Here is a 23,034-nt window from a genome sequence, read left to right as displayed (position 1 = left end):
GGACGGTGAATGACCTCAAGAAATTATACGACTCTGATCTCTGCTGCTCATACATACAAACTGGGAGATTTGTTAGGCACTTTGGGGGTTGAGAAGCTGGTAGTGAGTTTACATCTCATGGGATCGCTGTTGTTCCTTCCACTTCAAGGATCATCGTAAAAATACAATCACGAGCATATAACTACACGTCAACTCGGCAGGTGAAATATGCCTCTCAATTGGGGGAGGATATCTTAGACAATATTTCCAATGCGAAAGTCAATCACGTTCTGGGTTTCTTCTGGGATATGACAGGTCCTATAGTGGGTGGTACTAATTACGAGAATTATTGAAAGGCTGATGCGTAGATCTTCATCCATGGGTAGACACGTTAAATGCGGTCTCACATATAGTAGAGGCTATATATATCGTCCGGGGTAAAGTTCTTGCCTTTCCCTCCTCTCGCCTTATTCCCTCCACTTGCCTTGTTCTACCCCCTACATTTGCAACACTGGACCGGTGAGTTTGTCTTAATATGAAACTCAAAACATGCATGTAGCTTGCTATTGTTGTTGTAGCATTTTTGTACAGCAGGCATTCTTACAGCGGGTTGGTGATATTCCAACTTACTGCCGTCACCTGCGTTGCGGGGTGCTTTTCTGACAAGTCAGTTCACTGGTAAGAACTCTAAGCCACAGTGCAACGGGCGCGAATGTGATTTGGCGCATGTACACAACGTTATAGCTTATCTGGAGCGACAATGTTTTTTCGATGCTGAACTATGATTCAGGAGCGCAGTATTTTCGCAGGCGGGCAGGGTCAAAGACAATATGTATTGGCCAATATCCCGGTGGTATATCCAGGCTCTGCTATGGCTATCGAGTCTTGAACTATATGCACTACTAGCTTAGAGCAGTTATTGTTGTACTGTGCCTCTACCAATGCATAATTCATCTTTCTAGAGGCAAATATGGCTGTCGCAATTCAGATCCGTGATTAAATATGCAAACGCTTGTACGAATGGCATTCATACTGGAAGCAGACGGTTCACCTAGGGATCACTTGGAAGAGAGACTCAATTAGCGGATGCAGTGTGTATCTGCTTAGTCCGCTATTATACGGGGCGACACGTGCACGTATATCCAATAGCGTTTTCTACGTTTTGATGTAGTTATCTCGAAGTTGTTAATGTAGCAATTTATATACAGCGCCATTCTATGTGGATGACGTAGACCATCCATAACTAAGTATGCAATATATCCTCAGTTGTAGAAGTTAACGTGGAGTAAGTCCATATACAATCAAAGTCTCAAAGGATACTACAGGCAAATTTTTCAGTAGGTTGGGGTCGAGAGAAGTAGGCTTCAATGAGTGGAATTACGTTACTTTGACTTATATTACATAAAATCAAGAAGGCTTTCACAAGCTGGCCGGATGGTGTAGTTGGTTATCACGTATGCTTAACACGCATAAGGTCCTGGGATCGAGCCCCAGTCTGGTCATTTCTTTTTGCAATAATAATCTTTTGCCCTCAGTTGTTTTTTATGTTTCTGTGCAGATCTACTCCTTATGCTCTACCAACCTTCCACAATCAAACCATGTTCGCAATATATACTACGTTGACAACGATTCTGATGTATTGGAGTCAGATGAAATCGCCCAATATGACTGCCCTTGCTTTAGCCAAGGCCCGACAATAGCCTAGGGATAATATTAGGAAATCAGGAGAATAAAATATAGAATGAATGAACTGCTTATATAGTGTCGGTCGGGTGACATCATCATCGGCTCTCATCATGTGCCCTCCGCTTGCAGATCGAGTTCTCCGTTTCGGTATCTGAAGTACGAAGCACACAGAATATCTCCCTATCAACCCTCCTCCAGTTCCAAACTGAAACCAAAAAAATATACCCCTAGATTTCTGAGGTGATTGTCTTTGCAGACACTGGTATACCGCCGTGATTGACGGAGTTCTCGGAGAAAAGAAAGATAATCCCGAACGGCCACCGCATGGGAACTTATCGTCACCGAAACATAACATAACATACCAGCCTTCCATTAAATCCCAATCCTCACCACAACCCTCCCAGCTTCAGCGGGTCCGACATCTCCAAACCCCCATCCTTAGCTATTATCCAGTTAAACTCCTCGTCACCTTTTACCCCCCACAGCAACAACTAAACCGTGACGGAACAATCCACCGACGAAAACAATCAGCGCCCTTCTTCTACCTCCCTCCCTCATACCCACACCATGCGAATACCCACAGGCCTCTCTTCGATCCTCCTCTCCTCCGCCTTAATGCCCAGCCTAAGCGCAGCAAGCGGCTTCGACTGCGCCCACATCAACGTTGACAACTTCAAATACGACCTAAGTCCGCTGGCCGGCGTGCACTCGCTCTATAATGTTGAGAAAACGGAGGAATACGTAGTGAACACCACGTATGTGCTGAACATATGTAACATCCTGAAGGGGGCCTCGATCAGAGGTCATCTGAAATGCGGGACATCCAAGAATAGTAAGTTTTCTCTTTCAAAACCCCCCTTCCCTTCCTTTGTCTGCCATGCAGAAATCCCCAATGATCGCATCTCGGCCGTGTTTTCTCACCGCCGAAAAATACTAACGGACCCCTATTCAAGTTTGCGGATTCCAGTACAAATACCCCGTCGACGGTTCCGAGGAGACAAGCCGGGCCTTCCCCATCGTCGGCCTCGATCATCTCGGCCACGGAAGCAAGGACCCTGAGATCACCCGGTTAAAGAAGCTCGATGCCGACGAGGAGGGTCTCCTTGTTAAACTCTCGGGCGGCAACTACGTCGACGAAGAAGGGAAGAAGAAAGATGCGGGCGCGGTGCTCGAATTCCAATGTGACCCCGATCGAACGGGCCTAGAGGGCCTGCAGACGACGGATGAGCCGAACGAGGAAGAGCGGAGCCGGAGACGGCGCGAAGAAGGAGGAGACGGCAGCGATGGGAAAGAACAGCTGCCGGACGAGGAAAAAGGCCGGTCGCAGAGTCTCCAGTTCAAGAGTTTCGGGAAGGCCGATGATGATTCGTACGTGCTGAAGCTGAACTGGCGGACGAGGTACGCTTGTGATCATTATCTGGAGGGGAAAAAGGGTGACTCGTCGAGTCACTGGGGCTTCTTTACTTGGTTGATTATTATGTGGGTTTTTCTTTCCTTGGTTCTTTTGATTTTTGTGGTCTGTATGGATGCTAACGGGTTGGTCGCAGTCTCTTCCTTTGTATTGCTGCCTATCTTATCTTCGGCTCCTGGCTTAACTATAATCGCTACGGAGCCCGGGGGTGGGACCTCCTTCCTCACGGCGATACTATTCGGGATATCCCCTATATATTCCAGGACTGGCTCCGTCGGGTCGTTAACACGCTCCAAGGATCGGGGTCCAGAGGTGGTTATAGTGCGGTATAATGACGTCCGAGCGTAGTGCAGGGTAGCTTGCTTTCTTGTTTGTCTTCGTTTCACTTGGCATCGACTTTGTCTTCACTGTGGGTGCGATGTCATTCCAGAAGGAATGAATAGTAGTTGCAGATTGGGTTGGGTTGAACACGGACATGATAGGTACTGTACGATGAATGATATACGCATCGGTCTTCCTGGAGTTTTCAACACTATATATTATATATACATTTTTCTTTTTTCTTCTTTTTTTGAATATTAGATATTTATTGCAGAAGGGTGATCTATTCTATGTGAGTCTATCGTGTATGCCGTTGTGTGGTCTTGGCGATCTATCAGGGAGGGAGTTTAGTGATATCTACTTAGTGTTACGCAGGGTCAAAATAACCATTAACAAGAACAAGGCTCAGTCTCCCGATACCAGACAATACGACAGTAATAAAAGAAAGAGAGACAAGAGAAGAAAATAAGAAGAAATTCGACGTAAGGAGGAAAGGTCAAATGGCGTCATCAAGGCTAAGATCTCATCATGATCGATCATCACCGGCGTTGAAAACGACAAATCTTAAGTAAAAGTGGATTCCCGTTCTTATGCAACTTAAATTCTTCTTCAACTCTTCCTTCTCTCTTACACCTTCATGGCAAATTGCTTGAGATACAAGTAATCCGCCATGCACTCATCCACCGATTTACGGATCAATGCAGCGGCTTCTGGGCCATACTTCTTGCACCACTCGGCGTCGAATTCCTCTTCGGTCTTCACAGGACGTTTCTGATGGTTTGGATTAGTGGCTTCTCCTTTCCCACTGGCTACTGCAGACTTACATGCGTCCGGGCCGTCAGACCCTTTGATTCGATAGCGTCATTGTGAAATCCCCTCCACTTCTCAAATGCCTCGCACACATGCTGTTGCTCGGCCTCGTCGTCCCATTCCAACATGGACGGATCATACCTGATACCAACGCTGCGGCAGAACGCCTCGATCATCGGGCCCGGCTTATCAAGCATATCATCTGCATCGACGACGCAGATCTCCGCCGACTCATGCGCCTCGCCGATTCCGTTGACTACAGGTTTGAGCTTGTTATCAATCTCATCCGCGTCCTGCTCCTTCGTCGCAATATGAGGTCCAATCAAGTGGACGCCCCGCAGGTAGTCGAATGTCCGACGAACCTCATCATACCCTGCTTCGGCCGGATCATAATAATAGAACCCAGTTACTTCATCAAGAGGCGGAATGGTGCAGCGGTAATATGAAGGGACACTGAAGTGGGGGTCACGGATGAGGAAGGCAAAGTGGAATTTGGAGAGGAGCTCTTTGGGCATCACGGTGGGATTACCCGGCTCGGGCTCAGTGTCATACGGGTACGGTTGCTTCTCGGCAAGACTGTTGCACCCATTCTCGATCATGTGGCCGTTGGCCGCACCGTTTACGCCACCGGCCGCAGTATCTACGTGGCCATTGGTTTCGGTGCCGACACCACGCTTCGTTCCGCCCAAAGACGGCGCGATGCTGGCTGGCTTCCCGCTTGGAGGAAGGAGATAGTGTATGATATCTTTGATGAAAACTCTCTTGCCCTGCGATCCGGTAAGCAACTTGTCTTCAAGGCCTCGACGTGCGAAAAAGAGAAACAACAAGAGGTACCCGTCGGGGTCACTTGTAGAGATGTGAATGAGATCCGACACCTTAAAGGGAAAGTGAGAGAAGGAAAGGTCAAGTGCTCCACTCTACCCTCCGTAGAAGGTCCAGGTAGCACCATTTGTGCGAATGTTTTCAGATCAGGCTGGGTAAAGGGATTACATCCACCTCATTCGCATCTCAAATGCCATTGAGGTTGACCCATCGTCGTCCATCCGGACGGAGTAAAATTACGAGCTTAAGGAGAGGGGAGAAGAAAAAAAGAAAAGAAAAAAGAGCAAAGGGTCGGACCTCAGAAGCTTCACGGTCGATTCTATCCATCACGGTCTTGTAGGTTGACTGACTGAAGCCGCTCTCTATGCGGGCTTTCTCATCGTCAAGGAACCTCGTGCCCAATCTCTCCGGGCCATAGTAGAAAGCATCGCCAAACGGCTCATGGATGCACTGAACGGTATCCCGGCAAGTCATGAAAACCTGGGAGAATTAGCAATCCCGCATTAGAATTAATGGGGTTCGAACGGGACTTCATACTCGTTCAAACGCTGTTGAGCATGCTCGAGGGTGAGTAGCGACGAAAACGGGTCTCTGCGACATCTTGAAAATTGCGTGTTTATGACAGACCAGAATGTGAAGTGATAACAGTGATTCAGAAGTAGAATATGACTGGTATGGAACCGTACACCAACCGCCAGGGATTTTCACCACCGGCGTAGCTACTGAAAGCCTGTTTGCTCTTCGGATGAAATATTACACTGAATGAAGAAGTTCCGGGGAGGAAATTCCACTGAAAGGGGAAGGTGAAGAGAATTCACTATGTGTGGGGAGGGAATCCAAATATTTTCACGTCAATGCCGAGGCAGATCGATGACAACAAAGATTTTAAAACGTCAAGGACGAAAAGGAAAACGGAAAGAGCGATAGGGGGAGTGTGGGTTTTTATACGATCTCATAGGATGGCGATTTTGGATGGAAGAGGGGCCCCATAAAAGAAAAGAAAATCGGGAAAAATCAAAAAAAAGGAAAGAATCGTTAAAATAATAGTAATAGTAGTAAATAAAATAGATAGAAAAGAAAACATACTCTATGTCTCTAGCCACTGACGAATATCCTACGAGTAAATACCCCAATCATTGATTATGATTCTGGATCAGTAGGTTATCCCCAAGTTAAAAAAAACCACCGAAGATTTATTCCACAAGAAGCAAGTCCGACGAGAGGAGGGACGACTTATAGACCGCATGATGGGTTGCAGAATTAGCCTGATTACTATTTCCCGAATGAAACGACGATGTATATCAATCACATCCACTGAGACCTTCCGATCCCAGATATCGACACCGGTATGTCATTAGGGTCATGATAGTACGGGATCTGGACTTATGAGCAAGTATTTTAGGGATTACGATCTACCGTTCGCTCCGCCGCATTGCATTCCGTCTGTGAACGAATCCCCTGCGCGTGGGTGGCCACTTCAGGTCTAGACAAGACTCGAAGTGGATTCAAGTTCCTGGACCACGGGCGCATACGAGGCTTCTGCGTTGAGGGAAATAAAAAAGTGGGTGTGCAAGATGCAAGGGCAGCAACTTGGGGGAGGGGGACGACAAGGTTCCAAGGATGGTCAACCATTTCTCTTGGTAAGAAGTTCATTCCATTCGACGAGGTCATCTCTGGGCCGTGAGTCCACTTTTGACGTCATGATCAGTACAATGAATATATAGATATAGAAAGGAAAGAGTAGTATAGAGAGGGGGATTGAAAAGAAAGTGGGGAGTGGGAGAGCTTGAACAGGTCTTCAAGAGGAGAAAATAAAAAAGATGTGATAAAATAGATAAAAATAAATATACCAAAAAAAAAAAAAAAAAAAAAAAAAAAAAAAAAAAAAAAAAAAAAAAAAAAAAAAAAAAAAAAATAATTAAAAAAAATAAAAAAAAAAAAAAAAAAAAAAAAAATAATTGGAATTAATATAATATAGAAAAGGGTGGGCAAGGCAAAGAAATTTAATATATCAAAAAATTAAAAATAGATTGGAGTTGGAGTCGTCGGAATGAGGGTGGTAGTAGTAGTTGGTAGTAGTACATGGGCTTTGCTATGCATGCATTGGAGTAGACAGGAAGGGGGGCAACCAAAAAAAGGGAGAAAGGGAAAAAGGCCAGAGGAAGGCAGAAAGTAAAGAGAGGAAAATGCCGCGGATATTATTTCACTTTTCTTCTAATCTTGGTTTTTTGACAAAGCACGCAAGGGAATTCATTCCAGGGCAATACCGATTGAATTCTCGTCCGCGCACAGCAGCCATGATGTGTCATGACTAGTAACCTTAGTCCCCAGTGGGAGATCAAATCATCATCCTTGCCCAGGGCGCCTGAGACACCCAATGGATATCAACCGTGGTCTGTCGTTGTGGTGGTGATCGGGTTGTATTGGTTATATTTTAAGTTATCATGCCAATGCGGGTGATCCTGTGGTTTTCTTCCTTGACCGAACATGGTATAGTAGAGTGAGAGAGGCACCATGTTCTTTGTTCCTTTCTATTGCTGGATTTCAACCTCGTTCAAACGTTTTATCTATACAGGGAGAAAATTCCGAGGTACTTGAACTTGAGGTCTCCACTAGGATATAAGAGTGACTCCAATCACGACCGGGAGTTGATAATTGACCCCCACGATGATTGGCTAAGGCGGGATGGGTGGAAACGTGAAGATACATAGGAAATACTCGACTGGGAACCTAGCTAAAGTACGATACAATGTATTGACAAGTATCACGGACGTACTCCATAGTACTGCTGCCTCCATCGTGGGGGTTGCTTGAGGCTACGTAGATCTTATCTTCAGGCTGCCAGGCATCCAGGCAATTAGGCTAACGTGCCTAATTTAGTTAGATAGACTTTGGTGGGAAATAACCTACTTCAGTGGAAGGACCGCTCCCATACGTATGTACTAACGATGCCGTAGCAGAGCAGTCCCTAAAGGAACTATCCAGATGACGCTGGCCGTGTGCCGAAGAGCGCATAACTGATTTCGTTGATGCCCCAATCAGACCACCAGCACCACGTGACGTCAGTGGTAGCTGGGTTCGGTGTTTCTGGAAGGCGGTGGAAGTAGCTCGTGTCGTCATGGGGGGTCTAGAAGGTTGACAAAAGATGCCCAACCTGCAAGTTATATAGACTTACTCGATCTTGTTCGTGGACTTACATCTCTCCTCAATTATAACCATACCACTAGTAATCATATACTCTCACCTGCTCAACTATTCCTTACCACTGACCTTTAACCTACATACACCTTTCTCTAATACACACACCCCCGTCATTCACACGTTCCACCATGAACGGCGCTCAGTTCACTGACAGAGCTAACAAGGCTCTGCTGGATTCTAGCAGTTTGGCCGAACAATACGCCCATTCTCAGATTCTCCCAGTTCACCTCGCAGTAGTCCTCTTAAATCCTTCTCCAGATGAGTCGAAAGACCAGCAAGCTCCCGCCCACCCCTCACACGAATCCGGCTCGGCCCCGCTCTTCCGCCAAGTTATTGAACGCGCCCACGGCGACCCTCAACTCCTCGAACGCTCTCTCATGAAGTTGTTGGTCCGTTTTCCAAGTCAAGACCCTCCTCCAGAAAGCGTCAGTGTTTCTCCCGCATTAGCCAAGGTGATCAGGTCAGCGACCGAATTGTCCAAGACTCAGAAGGACAGCTTCGTCGCCATCGATCATTTGATCGTATCTGTCTCCCAGGATTCTCAGGTCCAGCGAGCCTTGGCTGATGCCAACATTCCCAATGTCAAACTACTAGACTCAGCCGTTCAGCAAATCCGAGGTACAAGGAGGGTAGATTCCAAGACCGCAGACTCGGAGAGTGAAAATGAGAACCTCAAGAAATTTACCATTGACATGACGTCCCTTGCGAGAGAGGGAAAAATTGATCCCGTCATCGGTCGTGAAGAAGAAATTCGCCGAGTGATCCGGATCCTCAGTCGCCGAACCAAGAACAACCCAGTGCTCATCGGTGAGCCTGGTGTTGGAAAGACCACCATTGTGGAAGGGTTGGCTCGTCGAATTGTGAACGCTGATATCCCGGCCAACTTGGCTCAATGCAAGCTCCTTTCCCTCGACGTCGGCTCATTAGTTGCAGGAAGCAAGTACCGCGGTGAGTTCGAGGAAAGAATGAAGGGCGTCCTCAAAGAGATCGAAGAGTCTAAGGAAACGATCGTTTTGTTTGTCGATGAGATCCACCTTCTCATGGGCGCAGGCTCCAGCGGAGAGGGTGGTATGGATGCCGCCAATCTTCTAAAGCCGATGTTGGCTCGAGGTCAATTGCACTGCATCGGTGCCACGACTCTAAGCGAATATCGGAAGTATATTGAGAAGGACCAGGCATTTGAACGTCGATTCCAACAAGTTTTAGTCAAGGAGCCTTCCGTTCCCGAGACCATCTCTATCCTTCGTGGCTTGAAGGAGAAGTACGAAGTACATCACGGCGTCAACATTCTCGATGGTGCCATTGTTTCTGCAGCCACACTTGCTTCCCGATATCTAACTGCTCGACGACTCCCTGACTCCGCAGTCGATCTCATTGATGAAGCTGCAGCTGCCGTTAGAGTGACGCGTGAGTCTGAGCCGGAGGCCCTGGATAACTTGGAGAGAAAGCTTCGACAGCTGCAGATTGAAATCCATGCCCTCGAGCGGGAGAAGGACGACGCATCCAGAGCTCGCTTGGAGGTGGCTAAGCAAGAAGCTGCTAATGTCAACGAGGAACTACGTCCTCTGCGTGAGAAATACGAAAGCGAGAAGCAGCGTAGCAAGGCTATTCAGGATGCTAAGATCAAGCTCGACTCTCTCAAGGTCAAGAGAGACGAAGCAGAGCGGTCCGGAGACACAGTGACTGCTGCTGACTTGGAGTACTACGCTATCCCGGAGACTAAAACTCTCATCGAAAAACTCGAGGAGGAACGGGCTAAGGCAGATGCAGAGCGGCGATCTCGCTCAGGAGACGCTGGGGAGACATTACTCGCTGACGCTGTCGGCCCCGATCAGATTAACGAGATTGTTGCCCGATGGACCGGTATTCCAGTCACCAGGCTCAAGACCACTGAGAAGGATAAGTTGTTGAACATGGAGAAGCACCTCGGCAAGCTAGTTGTTGGTCAGAAGGAGGCAGTGACGTCCGTATCGAATGCAATTCGACTCCAGCGATCGGGCCTCAGCAACCCCAACTCGCCGCCAAGCTTCCTCTTCTGTGGCCCCTCCGGAACTGGTAAGACTTTGCTTACCAAGGCCCTTGCAGAGTTCCTCTTCGATGACCCCAAGGCCATGATCCGGTTCGACATGTCCGAATACCAGGAACGCCACTCGCTGAGCCGTATGATCGGTGCGCCCCCCGGATATGTTGGACACGATGCCGGTGGCCAGCTGACCGAGAGCCTCCGACGACGCCCGTTCTCTATTCTTCTCTTCGACGAAGTTGAAAAAGCAGCCAAGGAGGTCCTCACCGTTCTCCTCCAACTGATGGATGATGGACGTGTTACAGACGGTCAAGGCAGAATCATCGATGCAAAGAACTGCATCGTCGTCATGACTTCCAACCTGGGTGCCGAATACCTCTCCCGCCCTACCACCAAGGACGGTCGCATCGATCCTCAAACCCGTGAACTAGTCATGGGTGCCCTCCGCGACTACTTCCTGCCTGAATTTCTCAACCGAATTTCCAGCATCGTCATTTTCAACCGTCTTACCAGGAAAGAAATCCGTAAGATCGTCGATCTTCGTCTGTACGAAGTCCAGAAACGTCTAGAGCAGAACGACAGGAACGTCACCATCAAATGCTCGGAAGAAGTCAAGGACTACCTCGGTGATGCGGGTTACTCACCCGCGTATGGTGCTCGACCTTTGGCCCGTATCATCGAGCGTGAAGTCCTCAACCGTCTTGCTGTTCTTATCCTTCGCGGAAGCATTCTCGACGGCGAAGAGGCTCGCGTGGTCATGCGCGATGGTCGCATCGACGTTTTGCCGAATCACGAGATCCCACTTGATGAAGATCAAGACATGATCGATAGTGAAGAAGAAGCCCTAGCCGAGATTGAGGACGGCAGTGGTGACATGGATCTCTACGATTAAATGCGCTAAGCACTAATGGATATTCATTCTTATCTTATTTCAAAAACAAAAGTGTTAGACTTGGGATTGCTATGGAGTGATGACTGACGATTATACGATCGCTATCTCGTGTTTCCTTAGGATACTGACTGGTCTTTAGTTCACGGTGTATTTAATATTATCTTGGCTGTTTCCCACGCAGCTTTGTATATAGCATTGGCGTGGCATGTTTAACGGAATAGATTAAATCTCAATCCTGTTTACGTCTTTGAAGTAAATCCTTAGATTTGATCAAAAACGAAGATTCAACGAAGTACTTGTAGGTTCTCGCTCGAGCTCTACACATCAGATATATGTCTACCTTATGGGCTCCCCAACCCCCTCTCCCTAAACCACTTCGCAATCTCCCCCGTCTGACAAAATTCGACCTCATCACCCCACCCCTTCAACCACGTCAATAACCGCTCCAGCATCCCAATTACATGCGCCATGCCGCTCGTGTCCGGGTGCATCAGAACTGGAAAGATTGGATCGTCCTCGTTCTCGCGGATCCACAGGAATCGGTCCCGCCAGAGATTCTCGACCACCCGGACATCGGTGTAGCCGTGTGAATTGTGCGTATGAGGGAGATACTGCATCGGAGTCATATCCTCCATGTACCAGTTGCACGGGACGCAGACGAGGGGTCGACGGTCTTCTGTTGTGGGTGGGATGGGATGCATCCAGGTTGCGGCAGGGAGGGAGAAATTGATGGGTTGGAGGGGTGGGCGTTTGGGGGCGAAGAAGGGGTGACAGTCGTGATCTGTTAGGGAGGCGTCTGTTTCGGACTTGGTTAGATGGGTGCGGTGTTGTGGGGGTATCTTTATGAGAGCCTTACCGTATTCGAATCCAAATTCTTCTAGTAGATCCAATGTTGATTCGCGTAATTGGTATAGAGGCGCGCGATACCCGACGGGCCGCTTGCCGGTTAGTTTGGTTGCTATGTCGATACAGCGGATTAGTACGTCCCGTTCTTGCTCGACTGTTAGCTGGTATGCTCCTTCGTGGGCGTAGCCGTGGAGTCCTATCTCGCAGCCGGACTCGACTACCTGGCGTACTTCTTCTGGGAAGCTCTCGGTAGAGTGGCCGGGGATGAACCAGGTGCAGCGGTCGGCTAAGTTGAGCTTTTTGAGCATCCGTAGGAGGCGGGGGACGCCGACTTTAGCTGCGAAGAATCCTGAGGAATAGTCTGCGAGTATGTTGTCGGGGTGTTGACCTGTTCGTTGTAGGGATTCGGTTAGGTTGAGTTAATCTCAAGATAGACTAGGTGGCTGACCTGTTCCTAGCCATCCTGATACTGCATCTAGATCTATGGAGACAGCTATCCGGATTTTTTTCTGCTTGGGCTTGGACATAGTTCTCGGAATAGACTGGACTATATCCGATCTGGAATGAGTAACACTATCCTCTGCCTTAGCGACTTCATCCTCCTTCCAAATAAGGCGGCCTTCCATGCCTCCGTCGACACTTAAACATTGCCCTGAGATGTGTCCAGCCGCGCGATGAGAGGCCAGAAAAGCCATTGTTCGAACTACGTCCTCCGGTTTTGCGACTTTCTTTAGAGGTACCCTACTCTAGTCAGTGAAGACCCACGTTATAAAATCGGATAAGATCATACGTAGCCTGAGCCTCAGCCCACATTTCCCTGGGATTATCGAGCCTGCCTTCTATCATGGGTGTGTCAACCCATCCAGGCGCAACAGCGTTGATCCTCGCCTTGCTGTTGAGACGAACTATTTCATTCTTCACACTTTGAACAAAACCATACTGCAATCCAGCCTTGCCGGACGCATATTCGGCATGACCCTCCTGACCAAACTTGCCTGTTTCGCTTCCTGTCAGTACGATAGCTAGGTTATCCAATTCTCTACCAAGCGTTTGTTGAGATACCCGTGCAGCTCGCAGGAAATGCTTGATCGTTAGGAATGTGCCTCGGACATTGACACGATATGTCTTGTCCCATGTCTCCACCGGCAGGTCCCATATAGGGTAATCCTTGCTTTCATCCGTAATGCCAGCATTTGCGATTAGGATATTGATAGGTCCAAATCGCTTGTTGGCTTGTGCAACACTAGATCGGATGGATTCCTCGTCTGAAATGTCCCCTTTTAGGACGTGTAACCGGGAGTAAGGCTCTCCTTGTATATCAGGGAGGTCTAGGGCTTGAAGGTCCAGTGCTGTCACTTTGCACCCCTGGTCTATATAGTGATTTTGTTAGATCTTGGAAAGGGTCGTTTAGGGATGAGACCAGAAACATGGGATAATAAAGCGATCGATAGCATAGAAAGATATGAAGAACATTACAGAATATGCCAGAAAGGAGCATACCGCTTCTCCAGTTTGCATTAAACAAAAATACACCAGAAGATGCGCGACAGAGGCTTTAAAGAATGAGACACATCTCTGTAGCTGCGACTGCTCTTGCTTAGCTGTATACAATACCGCATCTTAGACGCCCGAGGGACGTCTTCAAACAGTACACCCGTCTATATGTTCTTTGAAGAAAAAGATCCGTATACCAAATCCAACATCATGAAATCGAATCGTAAACGTACCTAGGAATTCTCGGACTGCTTGTTTTCCAATTCCACCAACGGCGCCAGTGACGAAGACATGAAGGCCGTCCAAGCCTAGGAAGGCGGAAGACACAGAAGATTGCCCTGACATGCCGTTTAGTTTGGGAGTGATTATGATAGGAAGGTTGTTGCTCCTCTGATCTAACAAAATTAGCTACTATTGCTGCAGCTGTCATAAGCCGAGGCAGGATGTACCGAGTGATGTTCATACGCCACGCAGCTAATCAGCTGTTTCGGTTGAATTAATAGGAATGAATATAGACAAGGTATACTACGTGTGTTATCGTCGCTAGCCCAAGATTGACAGATCGACACATCCCTCAGGGGCAATTGTGAAATTGACATTCAACTAAATGACTATCAGTGTCAAACCGCGGGGCAGTCACGTGGGGTTTAACGGCTTTACGTTATTCTTTTTATGACTATCGCTATTTGTGTAGTATGTTTATAAGGCTTGTCTTAAAAAGCGAAAGGACAGTCTCCTGATTCCATGAGTCCTTTTGGTAATACGTATAATGACAGGGCTCGAATGTGCTCCATTCATAGAACAAGTGAAACAAGCCTAGCAAAGTAAATAATGATACGAGACATGGCATCGAGATCGAGACTCACTCTTTAATTCATGGTGTTATTCTTGGCAATATACTTGACTTTTGGACAGGGTCTCCACTCGACTGTGGGCCAGACTATGAGAATCTTTATGCGGTGATACAACGGCGATGCTTCACTGAAGGAAGGAGTACGAGGTAGCAGTATTGAATGCACTCTGTTGCATCCACTGGTGGAAAAATTCGCCCCCAAACACCAGTTCGTCACAAACAGGGCACGTTGGACTTGATCGTGTCTTCGGACTGAAATGCACACAAGGGCTTCGGGTAATTCCACGAACTGTGTCCTGACTTCGGATGATGAACTGAACTGGCTGTAGACCAACATTGCCGATAATTGCGCTACGAGGGAGCGGATCACCTATCGAGGACACAGGGCAGCGCATCCTGCGTTTTGGTCCACGATGTGAGCTGGTCAACTTGGTCTAGCGTTAGTTTAATTTCATTCGGATAGTTAGTGGAATCTGATTCCGGAGAATCGCCGAGGCGGCATTCATTATATTGGGCATAGTGCGCTGGAATAATTTTCGCATCCTGAGGGGGCCTAACAGGAGAGCATTCATTGGCGGCATATTTCGTAAGGCTTATGATGAAAGTATAACAAAAACTTTTGATCCTTCTTTGGCATGTAAAGCGCCACTCTAACCGTTTCATCGCGGAAAGATTACTACGAAGTTCAACATTGATCATGATGATCATAGACGGGGCTTATTAGCCATGACAGTTCCACTTGTGCAGCCTGCTTCGGCTATCATGAGGCATTCTCCCACGATGCGGACAAGAGCGACAGCCGATCAGCAATAGTCAAGCTTCCGCGCATGATAGTGTCAACGGCGGACATAGAATCGGCGCCGTAGTCAAAATGAGCTCGAGCGATCCGCAATTGTCCTTGACCAAAGTAGAAATCTCAACGAAAGAATCCTAAAGAACTTAATTGAGCTCGCTGAGTATATCGTGCCCAACGACGTAAGTAGAACCGACTAAATTTCAAATATTCTGGTCTCGCATAGCAAGAGCATGTTAACACGTTACGACCTACCTTAACATGTTGTAGGCTGTGAGTGCGCCCTGATCCACCAACCCCGGCTCTCTATCGCCTTGCCCTGCATTTCAGGAGACGATCTAATCTGGTAAGGTTGTAGCCTGCAGATCGGTTATGGGACCAGGGAACCATTGTCTTCTTGCACGGCAGTGACGGCATAAGTAAATTGTGCTTGTGTCAAATGTTCCCCAACCATCTCGACCTGGTCCGTGGGTCGGGTAATGAAGTTGAACATTGAACCAGTGAAACTTGATTGGAGACACTGCGATCTTTTTCTCAAAACGGTTGTTGTCGAGTGGGGATCAAGATGTCCAACCATGGGCTGGGTGATATGTGATCAGTTGCCGGTGGGACCTCAGCGTACTCTGTCAACAATAGTTGAATATACCACATACAGCGGTGGAACAGGACACGCATACTTGTCAATGTGGTTGCTGAGAGATTTTTTTTTTTTTTTAAACTTTGTAGCAGACACAGCTAGTTTCTCCTTCTCTCATCCGGTTCGGCTGGGTATTGCAGCACAGCCCAAGAATACCGAAATCGGTAAGGAGTCGATGGTGAGGGATTTCGGGTGGTATCCGTGCCCTTTCTAATAACTTTTCTTTCCAATAATATTCCCAAAGGCCTAAGTTCAACGATACCCAGCCGCTGTAACTTTGCAGGATATGGAGTTCATCGCGGTTGACCAGGAGAGGTACTACCTGTTTTTGAGGAAGTTCAACCCCGAGGTAGGTCCCCTACGAATTTAAGGACCCGGGATACTCCCATGGAGTTCTCTATGGTGGAGTAGTATGTGTGCCATCATTCTTCTTTGTTTGGTGGAATCTCTTTTTGAGCGAGAAAAGAAAGATCCAGAAAGTTAAATGCGGATAAAGGTCGGCAATCCTTTCAACTGGTCCTTGGGTAATATGGAAACACATTACCAGGGAGGGTCAGCACTGCTAAAGGTCAAAATTACGGTAACCAATCCACGATGGGACCGGGAGATCTGCGGTTAAAAATGTCCATCACAGATAACGATAAGAGGGTAAAGCATGAACCAAGTCTTTTCATTCCATAGCCACTGAATCGCAATTCTGAATTGTTTTTGCCCTTATAGTCAAAAACATGGATAGCCGTATATGCGTGTAAGCCCTCGAAAAATCAATAATGTCCACTCTAGAACCATGGTCGTATTTGATACTTTCCTAAGACGGACCCCCACACCCCGATGATCAGTGAGCGATGTGCGCTGACGGCTGCTCCTTTCGGAGTAGTGTCTATGTTTATGTACAGTACATAACATGACATAACGAAGAGAAGCAGGTATCTAAACTACTATGACGAACGAGAATATATACATAATCCATTCCAAGGAGTAACACATGGGCAGAAAATGGGACGGAAGAACATACCAATATATACAAACGAAAATTATTCTATAGAGGTGTTGAGACAAGAATCGTGTGTTTCGTTTCATGACTGCGGTTGATGCAGTCCGTCTGGGCTTTGGGTCTTGGCATGATGGGATCCCCAGAATTCGGGAGGCAGCGACTCGCGCTCCACCGTGACAGTAACGTCCTGTCGAATTCTCAAGGCTCTCTCCGAGCCATCGTCACTGACATCCCGATTGTCGCTCGCTTGTATGCTGACGTCAGAAGCCGGCTTGCGAGGGGTGATCGTGCTTCGGTTGTAGTCTTGCATGCTAAACTCGCCTGAGCGTAGTTGACTCGCCGGTCCATAGTGCCGGCCGTACCCCGAGGCTTTGCTAGTCCAAGGGCCAGAACGATACCAGTCAGTAGCTCTTTTGGACCCCCCTGTCCAGCTTTTGAGGGCGGGGAACACATCGCGAAGGAGAGACCAGATGAGCGGTAGATTGGTGACAAGAACAGCCACTGTTGCTTCCCGGAAGTACCAGTTCATGTAGACGTATGAGATGAGCGACGGGACGAGACAGTAGACTTTTGTCAGGATTGCTGCGACAATAACGAAAATACCCATGCCGAAGATAACCACAAGGATCAGCTTCTGCTTAAGAGGCACGCGCACTTGCAGAAGGAGTGGAAGCCCAATAAGGAGCATGAAGATATCGGCGGAAATCGATATACATCCTTGGATGATTTCATAGTACTGATAGCTCGAGCATTGGTCTACTACCTAGTTAGTTCGGCCACCTCTCTGTCACGGTACTTGGAAGGGTTGAGAACTGACAGTTAGGTGTAGGTACGGCCCAGTAATTTGATAAAGGTCGGCATATCAAAAAGAGAGACAACTCGCATCCAATAAAACCGAGGCCGACATATATGGCGAGATAGTTTACCCATTTCCTCTGCCGTAGCCCATCTCTATTCAAGCATGTCAATAGCATTGCTCGTGTTAATATTAAATGGAAGAGACTTACGTTATACGTGCGTAGATGGCCAACATGCAAGCTTTCATCGCCCATACTGAGAGGACAAATGAATGCTCAGACACAAAGACCCATTTACTTCCTTTCACTCGATCTGCTTTGATGGCCGGTGTCAAGTTTTGCCTATCTTCTTCGCTCATCAGGTTCGAACCCCCAACGATAACGACCTCGTTCAGAGCAACACATAGAATTGTATACCAAACCACCGCGAAGACCATCAAGTAATCGTCCATCTGGAGGTTTCGGATTCCTAAACGACGTATTCGGGCCACACTGCAAGGAAATATGAAATCAGTACAGGGCCAAGCAAAAGTATCAGATAGCATGCGGTCTTTCTTGCTTTAGCAACAACAACTTACAATCGCAGGCAAACACTCAGCATCCCTACTGCGTAGAGAGTCCATGTTTCTCGTGCGAAGCTTCGGGTGAACTCTGGGGTGAAACTTGACATTTTTTTTGAGTATAACCTATAGATTTAGGGTACGACGGGTTAATTGGCATTCATTTCTTGGTAGATTCATGCAAGGGACCTAGGGAGGGAGTATAAGTAGAAATATATGAAGGAGAGGTAACCGACATCTTCGGGATAAGCTTTGCACAATTCGACACATTGGCCGAAGTAAGTGCGCGACTGCAAGGTCTCAAACGGCAGCCCTGGATTAAGGTACAAGTTGTTGCTGTCGAATGGAAATAGAATTGGAAGAAAAGCCAGAAAGCACGGCGTCCCATGTTCGTTCCAAAGTGACGGGAGGATTCCGGTGATCTCATAGGTCGCACCAACAAACAAAAGAGGGAAAGGTATTCATCACTGGATCGATTGCGGGGCCAATTTGGCTCCAGGAACTGGGATTAAATCCATCTCGCACAGGTGGAAGTCGGTCGTGCTTGCTACCATCTTGGGTTTAATGTTCCTTGGTGCCTTTTTCATTTCTCTCTCATTTCACTCGGAGTAGTACTTCCTAGGCATGGAAGGAGACAAGGTTGGCTGCACCATTGAACCAGCCAACCATTTTACCTGAGTAATATTCAGTCCGCATCTAGGTAGTATTAGCTGACTTTCTGTTGTCAAATCACGCCTTCCACCTACGTGGTGAGCTGAAGAGAAAAAAATATTTTTTTTCTTGATTAGTATTGTGGGTAATAGTGTTTCGAAGGGAGCTGGATTCTGATAGGTAGTCAAGAATCATACTATGAATCTATGACACCCAAACAAAGTGTTATAGTTGAACGTGCGATGGTTATAATTACCGCCATTACAACTCTCAATCAAGTATTAAGTATTGGGTTTGCCCAAGTGGGCCCTGCGCTAGTCTCAAGTTAATTTTGGTCTAATCCCATTGAGTACCAGAACTTATTTAGCACCTCTGCCCCTTAGTGTCAGGGAGACATGCACTAATCCGAGGCCGTCAATCATATACTTAGTAGCGTAGTACTATTACTCATAAGAGTAGGACCTCGACCGAGTCATGAGCAGCATTTCAGGTCAGAGGTTAAATCCAACCGATATAGTTCAAGACTTGATTCCAGAGCATTTTAGTCTCCGTTCGGAAGGATCGGAGATGAACTTTGTTCTTTTTTCTTCCTTGTTTCTCAATTGACTTTGGAATACAAGAGCTAGAGGCCGAATCCCTGTCACCCAAGTCTCCATCGATAGAATCTTCCCTGTGTATCCCACTATATTGATTAGCGATGGGGCATACCACCAGAGAAGTCGGCCGGGCTCTATCCTTGATATTAATAATGGAAATTAACGGGCCACAAATTATTCCGACTACGCAATCAAAGACAAAGGATTCACTTTAGGTCAGTAAGGTCTCGGAGAAGCCGGCGATGGCCACGACTGGTTTTCTGACTCGCCGAGACTATGCTAAACCAGGCATGTCACACAAACCTCGTGTGAGTAGCTACAAAGTATTCCTGAGACGCTTGGCTTCCAATCGACATGATATGCTGTAGGATCAGCTGCAGATAGATCGGGGTTTATGGCGAGGTATACCGCGTATCAGTAACACGTTATATTTCCTCTCATTTTTCAACAAGGGATGAGGGAGAAAAGTCTCCATCAAAAGGATGGTATCAGTAAATTAACTGCCGAGTAGGTTGATACTAGCGAAGAGATACAGTATACCACGAGATAATAAGGGTGTACGGAGTACGTACTACTAGTAGTAATGAAAATGAATAATCCCGCGAGATAAGCGGGCTGCGCGCAATCGCCAGATTTAGATGGACGGTTCCGCTGGGGCCCCGTGTCATTGGCCCCGGCCCCGAAATAAAGTTAACCCCAACAGTCATGACTTTCTTGGTGGCAAGGGGTTAAAAGTGGGAGCAATGTTATGTGTTCTTTAATTGCCTGTATGGGACCATCAAGGTCTATTTTATTCTTTTTTCCTCTAATTACTATTACTATTTCTCATAAATTAACCTATGTAACCCGATGAGAAAAAACCCTCCCCCCCCCCTTCAATTGTCTAGAACATACTAGGAGTAAGAGGAGCGGACGTGCGACTGAGAAGGGTTTGATGGTCCTACTACGGTAGTATCACCCTTCTCCTGAGGTAGTACCAGAAGTTGCGGCGCCCTCTACTACTAGTATCAAGTGAAGGTTATTCTCCGTAATTCTGTGAGCTAAATTCCCACCCTTGATTAGTATTCAGCCAACAGCCGGAGTATGGTCTGATATACGTTACCATCGTATACACGGTAATATACGAAAGCTTTGAGGACTTAACTTGTGATATCCTTTAAAGATAATCAATCAATGTGGGGATCAGGACGTTGGATAAGCCTCCATTTCAGCCTTCGAAGACCAACAAAAGTCATGCATAAGTTTCTGTTACTTCCTCAAACCAGGATCGCCATCCTTCCAGGAGATAGATAGATAACCTAGATACTACTACTAGGGCTGCCCCCGGGCCATCTGCTGAAGCTCCCCCTTCAGGTAAAGGCTCTGTCGCGCTTAGTATCCAACCAGCATGCTTCCCCGGCCCACTTCATTGGCCACCGTGGGCGATGATTTGCTACGTACGGACCATTTTTCCACGCCCAACTGTACTCAAACTACTACTCTCTAGTAGTATGCTCCAGTGTATAAACTCTTCGTCTCACACCAAATTCATACACTTCTTGAGGATTCCTACCTCTTTCTACTCTTTCTTCATAAGCCTCTTCTTTCACCTTCTATTTACGGCTCATATTTAGATGCGATGCCCAGCCATTCTTCCTAACCAAATCTTCATAATTATATATTCGTGTCCATCATTCACGCCCCACGTCCCGACCATCTTCTCTTTCTCCTCTAAACTTTCGGCTCTTCCTCCCCCCTATCTTTACTTCATATAATTTACTCATTTCCTGCCCCAAATACGTCGCGCTAGTAATCATCATTTTTGTCTCCGAAAATGGCATCTGCGGAGGGTGTAGGGTCCTTGGGATCGCCGACAAAAAAGCAGGGAGCGATTGAGTCTTCTGCGGAGGACCAGGCACCGGGAGAATTGATCAATGCATCCGGACATCGTCAGGAACTCGATCGAAACTTCAGTTTGCTGAGCATCTGTGCTGTTGCTGTCACAACTGGAAACACATGGATCGCACAAGGAGGCAGTCTGGTATGTTATGCCGCATTGCGACAGTGGGGAGGGAAGAAGTAATGGTGGGACTGATTGATATTGATCGGGTTAGGTTACTGCTCTGAGTAATGGAGGGCTCTCGGGTGTTATCTATGAATTGTACGGTGAACTTTGCCACCGTTCCTGATCGCGGAGGCGCTAATGTGGATGCTAGTATCGCCGTGTCGGTCTGCTACTGGTTGGTAGCAGCTTCTATAGCTGAACTCGCATCGGGTATGCCTTCGGCTAGTGGTGGTACGTTGCCGAGATTTTGAGTTGGTCGGTTCACTTGAAGGGGTCGCTAATTTCATCCCCAGTCTACCACTGGGCCTCCGTCACTGCGGGAAAATATGGTCGTGTATGTGGATTCTACGCTGGCTTGTGGAACTGTCTCGCCTGGGTCCTTGGTGCGGCGTCTATGTCTGCTATCTTAGGACAGCAGACTGTCTCCATGTATGCTCTGATGCATCCCGGATTCGAGCCCAAGCCGTGGCATGTATTTGTCAGCTTTATCATCTGCACATGGCTTTGCTGCTGTATCGTCCTGTTTATGAACCGATTCCTCCCGCATATCGGTAATCTTGGAATGTTCTTCATCCTTGCGGGCGTGTTCATTACAATCCTTGTCTGCGCTGTTATGCCCCATGTGAACGGCACCGGCTATGCGTCCAATGTGGACGTGTGGCGCACATGGCAAAATAGTACCGGGTATTCGAGTGAAGGCTTCGTTTTCGTTGCGGGAATGCTCAACGGCGCTTACAGCGTGGGTACACCTGACTGCTCGACCCATCTTGCAGAGGAGATCCCTAGGTATTTTTTTTTATAATGGACCCGATAATCCTATACAGAATTCTAACACAAATTGGCAGACCGAGTCGGAACATTCCAAAGGCTGTTCTGGCCCAGATGAGCGTAGGATTCGTCACCGGCGTCCTCTACATGATTGCAGTGTTCTACTCTATTAACGACCTGGATGCCGTTATCTCGAGTGTTTATGGGTTTCCTCTGGCCGAGATCTACCGTCAGGCAACAGGGTCTAGGGGGGGAGCTCTTGGCTTGCTGATCGTAGCCTTTCTCCCCACCGTTATCACTTGCGCCGGTTGCTATATTACTGCTGGTCGTACCTTATGGACCATCTCGCGTGATAAAGCGACTCCGTTCTCGAGCTGGCTTGCGCACATCAACACCCGCATGCACAACCCCTTCAACGCTACTCTTGTTTGCGGTGTTATCGTCACGATTCTTGCTTGCATCTATGTCGGCTCTACCACTGCTTTCAGCGCCTTCGTCGGCTGCTTCGTGCAGCTGTCCAGTCTTTCTTACTGTGCCGCCATTCTTCCACATCTTCTGACTCGTCGCTCTACATTCACACCCGGTCATTTCTGGATGGGACGCATTGGCTACGTCATCAACGCCTTGTCCTGCATCTATATCCTCGCTTTCGTTGTGATCTTCTGCTTCCCGTATGCTTTGCCCACCGACGCAGCTTCGATGAACTACGCCAGTTTGATGACGGGAGGATTGACGATTTTTGTGACCATCTGGTGGTTCATTCGGAATGGGTCCTATGAAGGACCGAAGTTCGTCCCTCTGACAGACAAGGTATTGATGGATGACGCTAAATAAGCGCCATTCTTCTGGAAAGGGC

General features: G+C 47.6%; 7 protein-coding genes and 1 non-coding gene across 8 annotated transcripts; 4 read left to right on the top strand and 4 right to left on the bottom strand.

Moving 5' to 3' along the window:
• The first annotated feature begins 1,407 nt into the window (after positions 1 to 1,407).
• Positions 1,408 to 1,481, top strand: BDW43DRAFT_t197. Its single transcript has one exon. It is a non-coding gene; the product is annotated as a tRNA-Val (tRNA).
• A 654-nt stretch (positions 1,482 to 2,135) lies between these two features.
• Positions 2,136 to 3,490, top strand: BDW43DRAFT_172420 (autophagy-related protein 27). Its single transcript, XM_032038747.1, has 3 exons — positions 2,136 to 2,497; positions 2,619 to 3,144; positions 3,213 to 3,490. The coding sequence occupies exons 1-3, from the start codon at positions 2,233 to 2,235 to the stop codon at positions 3,406 to 3,408; spliced, it is 987 nt and encodes a 328-aa protein (XP_031896935.1). The 5' UTR covers positions 2,136 to 2,232; the 3' UTR covers positions 3,409 to 3,490.
• A 534-nt stretch (positions 3,491 to 4,024) lies between these two features.
• BDW43DRAFT_302695 (uncharacterized protein) lies at positions 4,025 to 5,629 on the bottom strand (the record flags this gene model as incomplete). Its single annotated transcript, XM_032045284.1, has 4 exons — positions 4,025 to 4,168; positions 4,222 to 4,974; positions 5,360 to 5,509; positions 5,567 to 5,629. 4 exons carry the CDS (start codon positions 5,627 to 5,629, stop codon positions 4,025 to 4,027), a joined length of 1,110 nt encoding a protein of 369 aa, XP_031896934.1.
• Positions 5,630 to 8,358: 2,729 nt separating this feature from the next.
• Positions 8,359 to 11,145, top strand: BDW43DRAFT_314340 (ATP-dependent Clp protease ATP-binding subunit; the record flags this gene model as incomplete). The annotated part of the gene is made up of 1 exon (XM_032047789.1): positions 8,359 to 11,145. One exon carries the CDS (start codon positions 8,359 to 8,361, stop codon positions 11,143 to 11,145), a length of 2,787 nt encoding a protein of 928 aa, XP_031896933.1.
• A 341-nt stretch (positions 11,146 to 11,486) lies between these two features.
• BDW43DRAFT_314339 (SDR family oxidoreductase/polysaccharide deacetylase family protein) lies at positions 11,487 to 13,830 on the bottom strand (the record flags this gene model as incomplete). Its single annotated transcript, XM_032047788.1, has 5 exons — positions 11,487 to 11,941; positions 12,002 to 12,379; positions 12,440 to 12,732; positions 12,782 to 13,361; positions 13,719 to 13,830. The coding sequence occupies 5 exons, from the start codon at positions 13,828 to 13,830 to the stop codon at positions 11,487 to 11,489; spliced, it is 1,818 nt and encodes a 605-aa protein (XP_031896932.1).
• A 2,540-nt stretch (positions 13,831 to 16,370) lies between these two features.
• BDW43DRAFT_286747 (uncharacterized protein) lies at positions 16,371 to 18,968 on the bottom strand. Its single transcript, XM_032043081.1, has 5 exons — positions 18,866 to 18,968; positions 18,138 to 18,815; positions 17,770 to 18,051; positions 17,580 to 17,713; positions 16,371 to 17,518 (listed from the first exon to the last, which is right to left on the bottom strand). Exons 2-5 carry the CDS (start codon positions 18,227 to 18,229, stop codon positions 16,845 to 16,847), a joined length of 1,182 nt encoding a protein of 393 aa, XP_031896930.1. The 5' UTR covers positions 18,230 to 18,815; positions 18,866 to 18,968; the 3' UTR covers positions 16,371 to 16,844.
• On the bottom strand, positions 18,029 to 18,968 carry BDW43DRAFT_286745 (uncharacterized protein). Its single transcript, XM_032043080.1, has 2 exons — positions 18,866 to 18,968; positions 18,029 to 18,815 (listed from the first exon to the last, which is right to left on the bottom strand). Exon 2 carries the CDS (start codon positions 18,544 to 18,546, stop codon positions 18,280 to 18,282), a length of 267 nt encoding a protein of 88 aa, XP_031896931.1. The 5' UTR covers positions 18,547 to 18,815; positions 18,866 to 18,968; the 3' UTR covers positions 18,029 to 18,279.
• A 2,211-nt stretch (positions 18,969 to 21,179) lies between these two features.
• Positions 21,180 to 23,012, top strand: BDW43DRAFT_302691 (putative choline transport protein; the record flags this gene model as incomplete). Its single annotated transcript, XM_032045283.1, has 5 exons — positions 21,180 to 21,386; positions 21,460 to 21,506; positions 21,562 to 21,641; positions 21,704 to 22,196; positions 22,256 to 23,012. The coding sequence occupies 5 exons, from the start codon at positions 21,180 to 21,182 to the stop codon at positions 23,010 to 23,012; spliced, it is 1,584 nt and encodes a 527-aa protein (XP_031896929.1).
• Between the last annotated feature and the right edge of the window lie 22 nt (positions 23,013 to 23,034).

This window comes from Aspergillus alliaceus, assembly GCF_009176365.1.
Source record: "Aspergillus alliaceus strain CBS 536.65 unplaced genomic scaffold BDW43scaffold_46, whole genome shotgun sequence".
Taxonomy (NCBI): domain Eukaryota; kingdom Fungi; phylum Ascomycota; class Eurotiomycetes; order Eurotiales; family Aspergillaceae; genus Aspergillus; species Aspergillus alliaceus.
The sequence above is the reverse complement of the archived record's forward strand: the minus strand, read 5'-3'. Positions and strand labels throughout refer to the sequence as shown.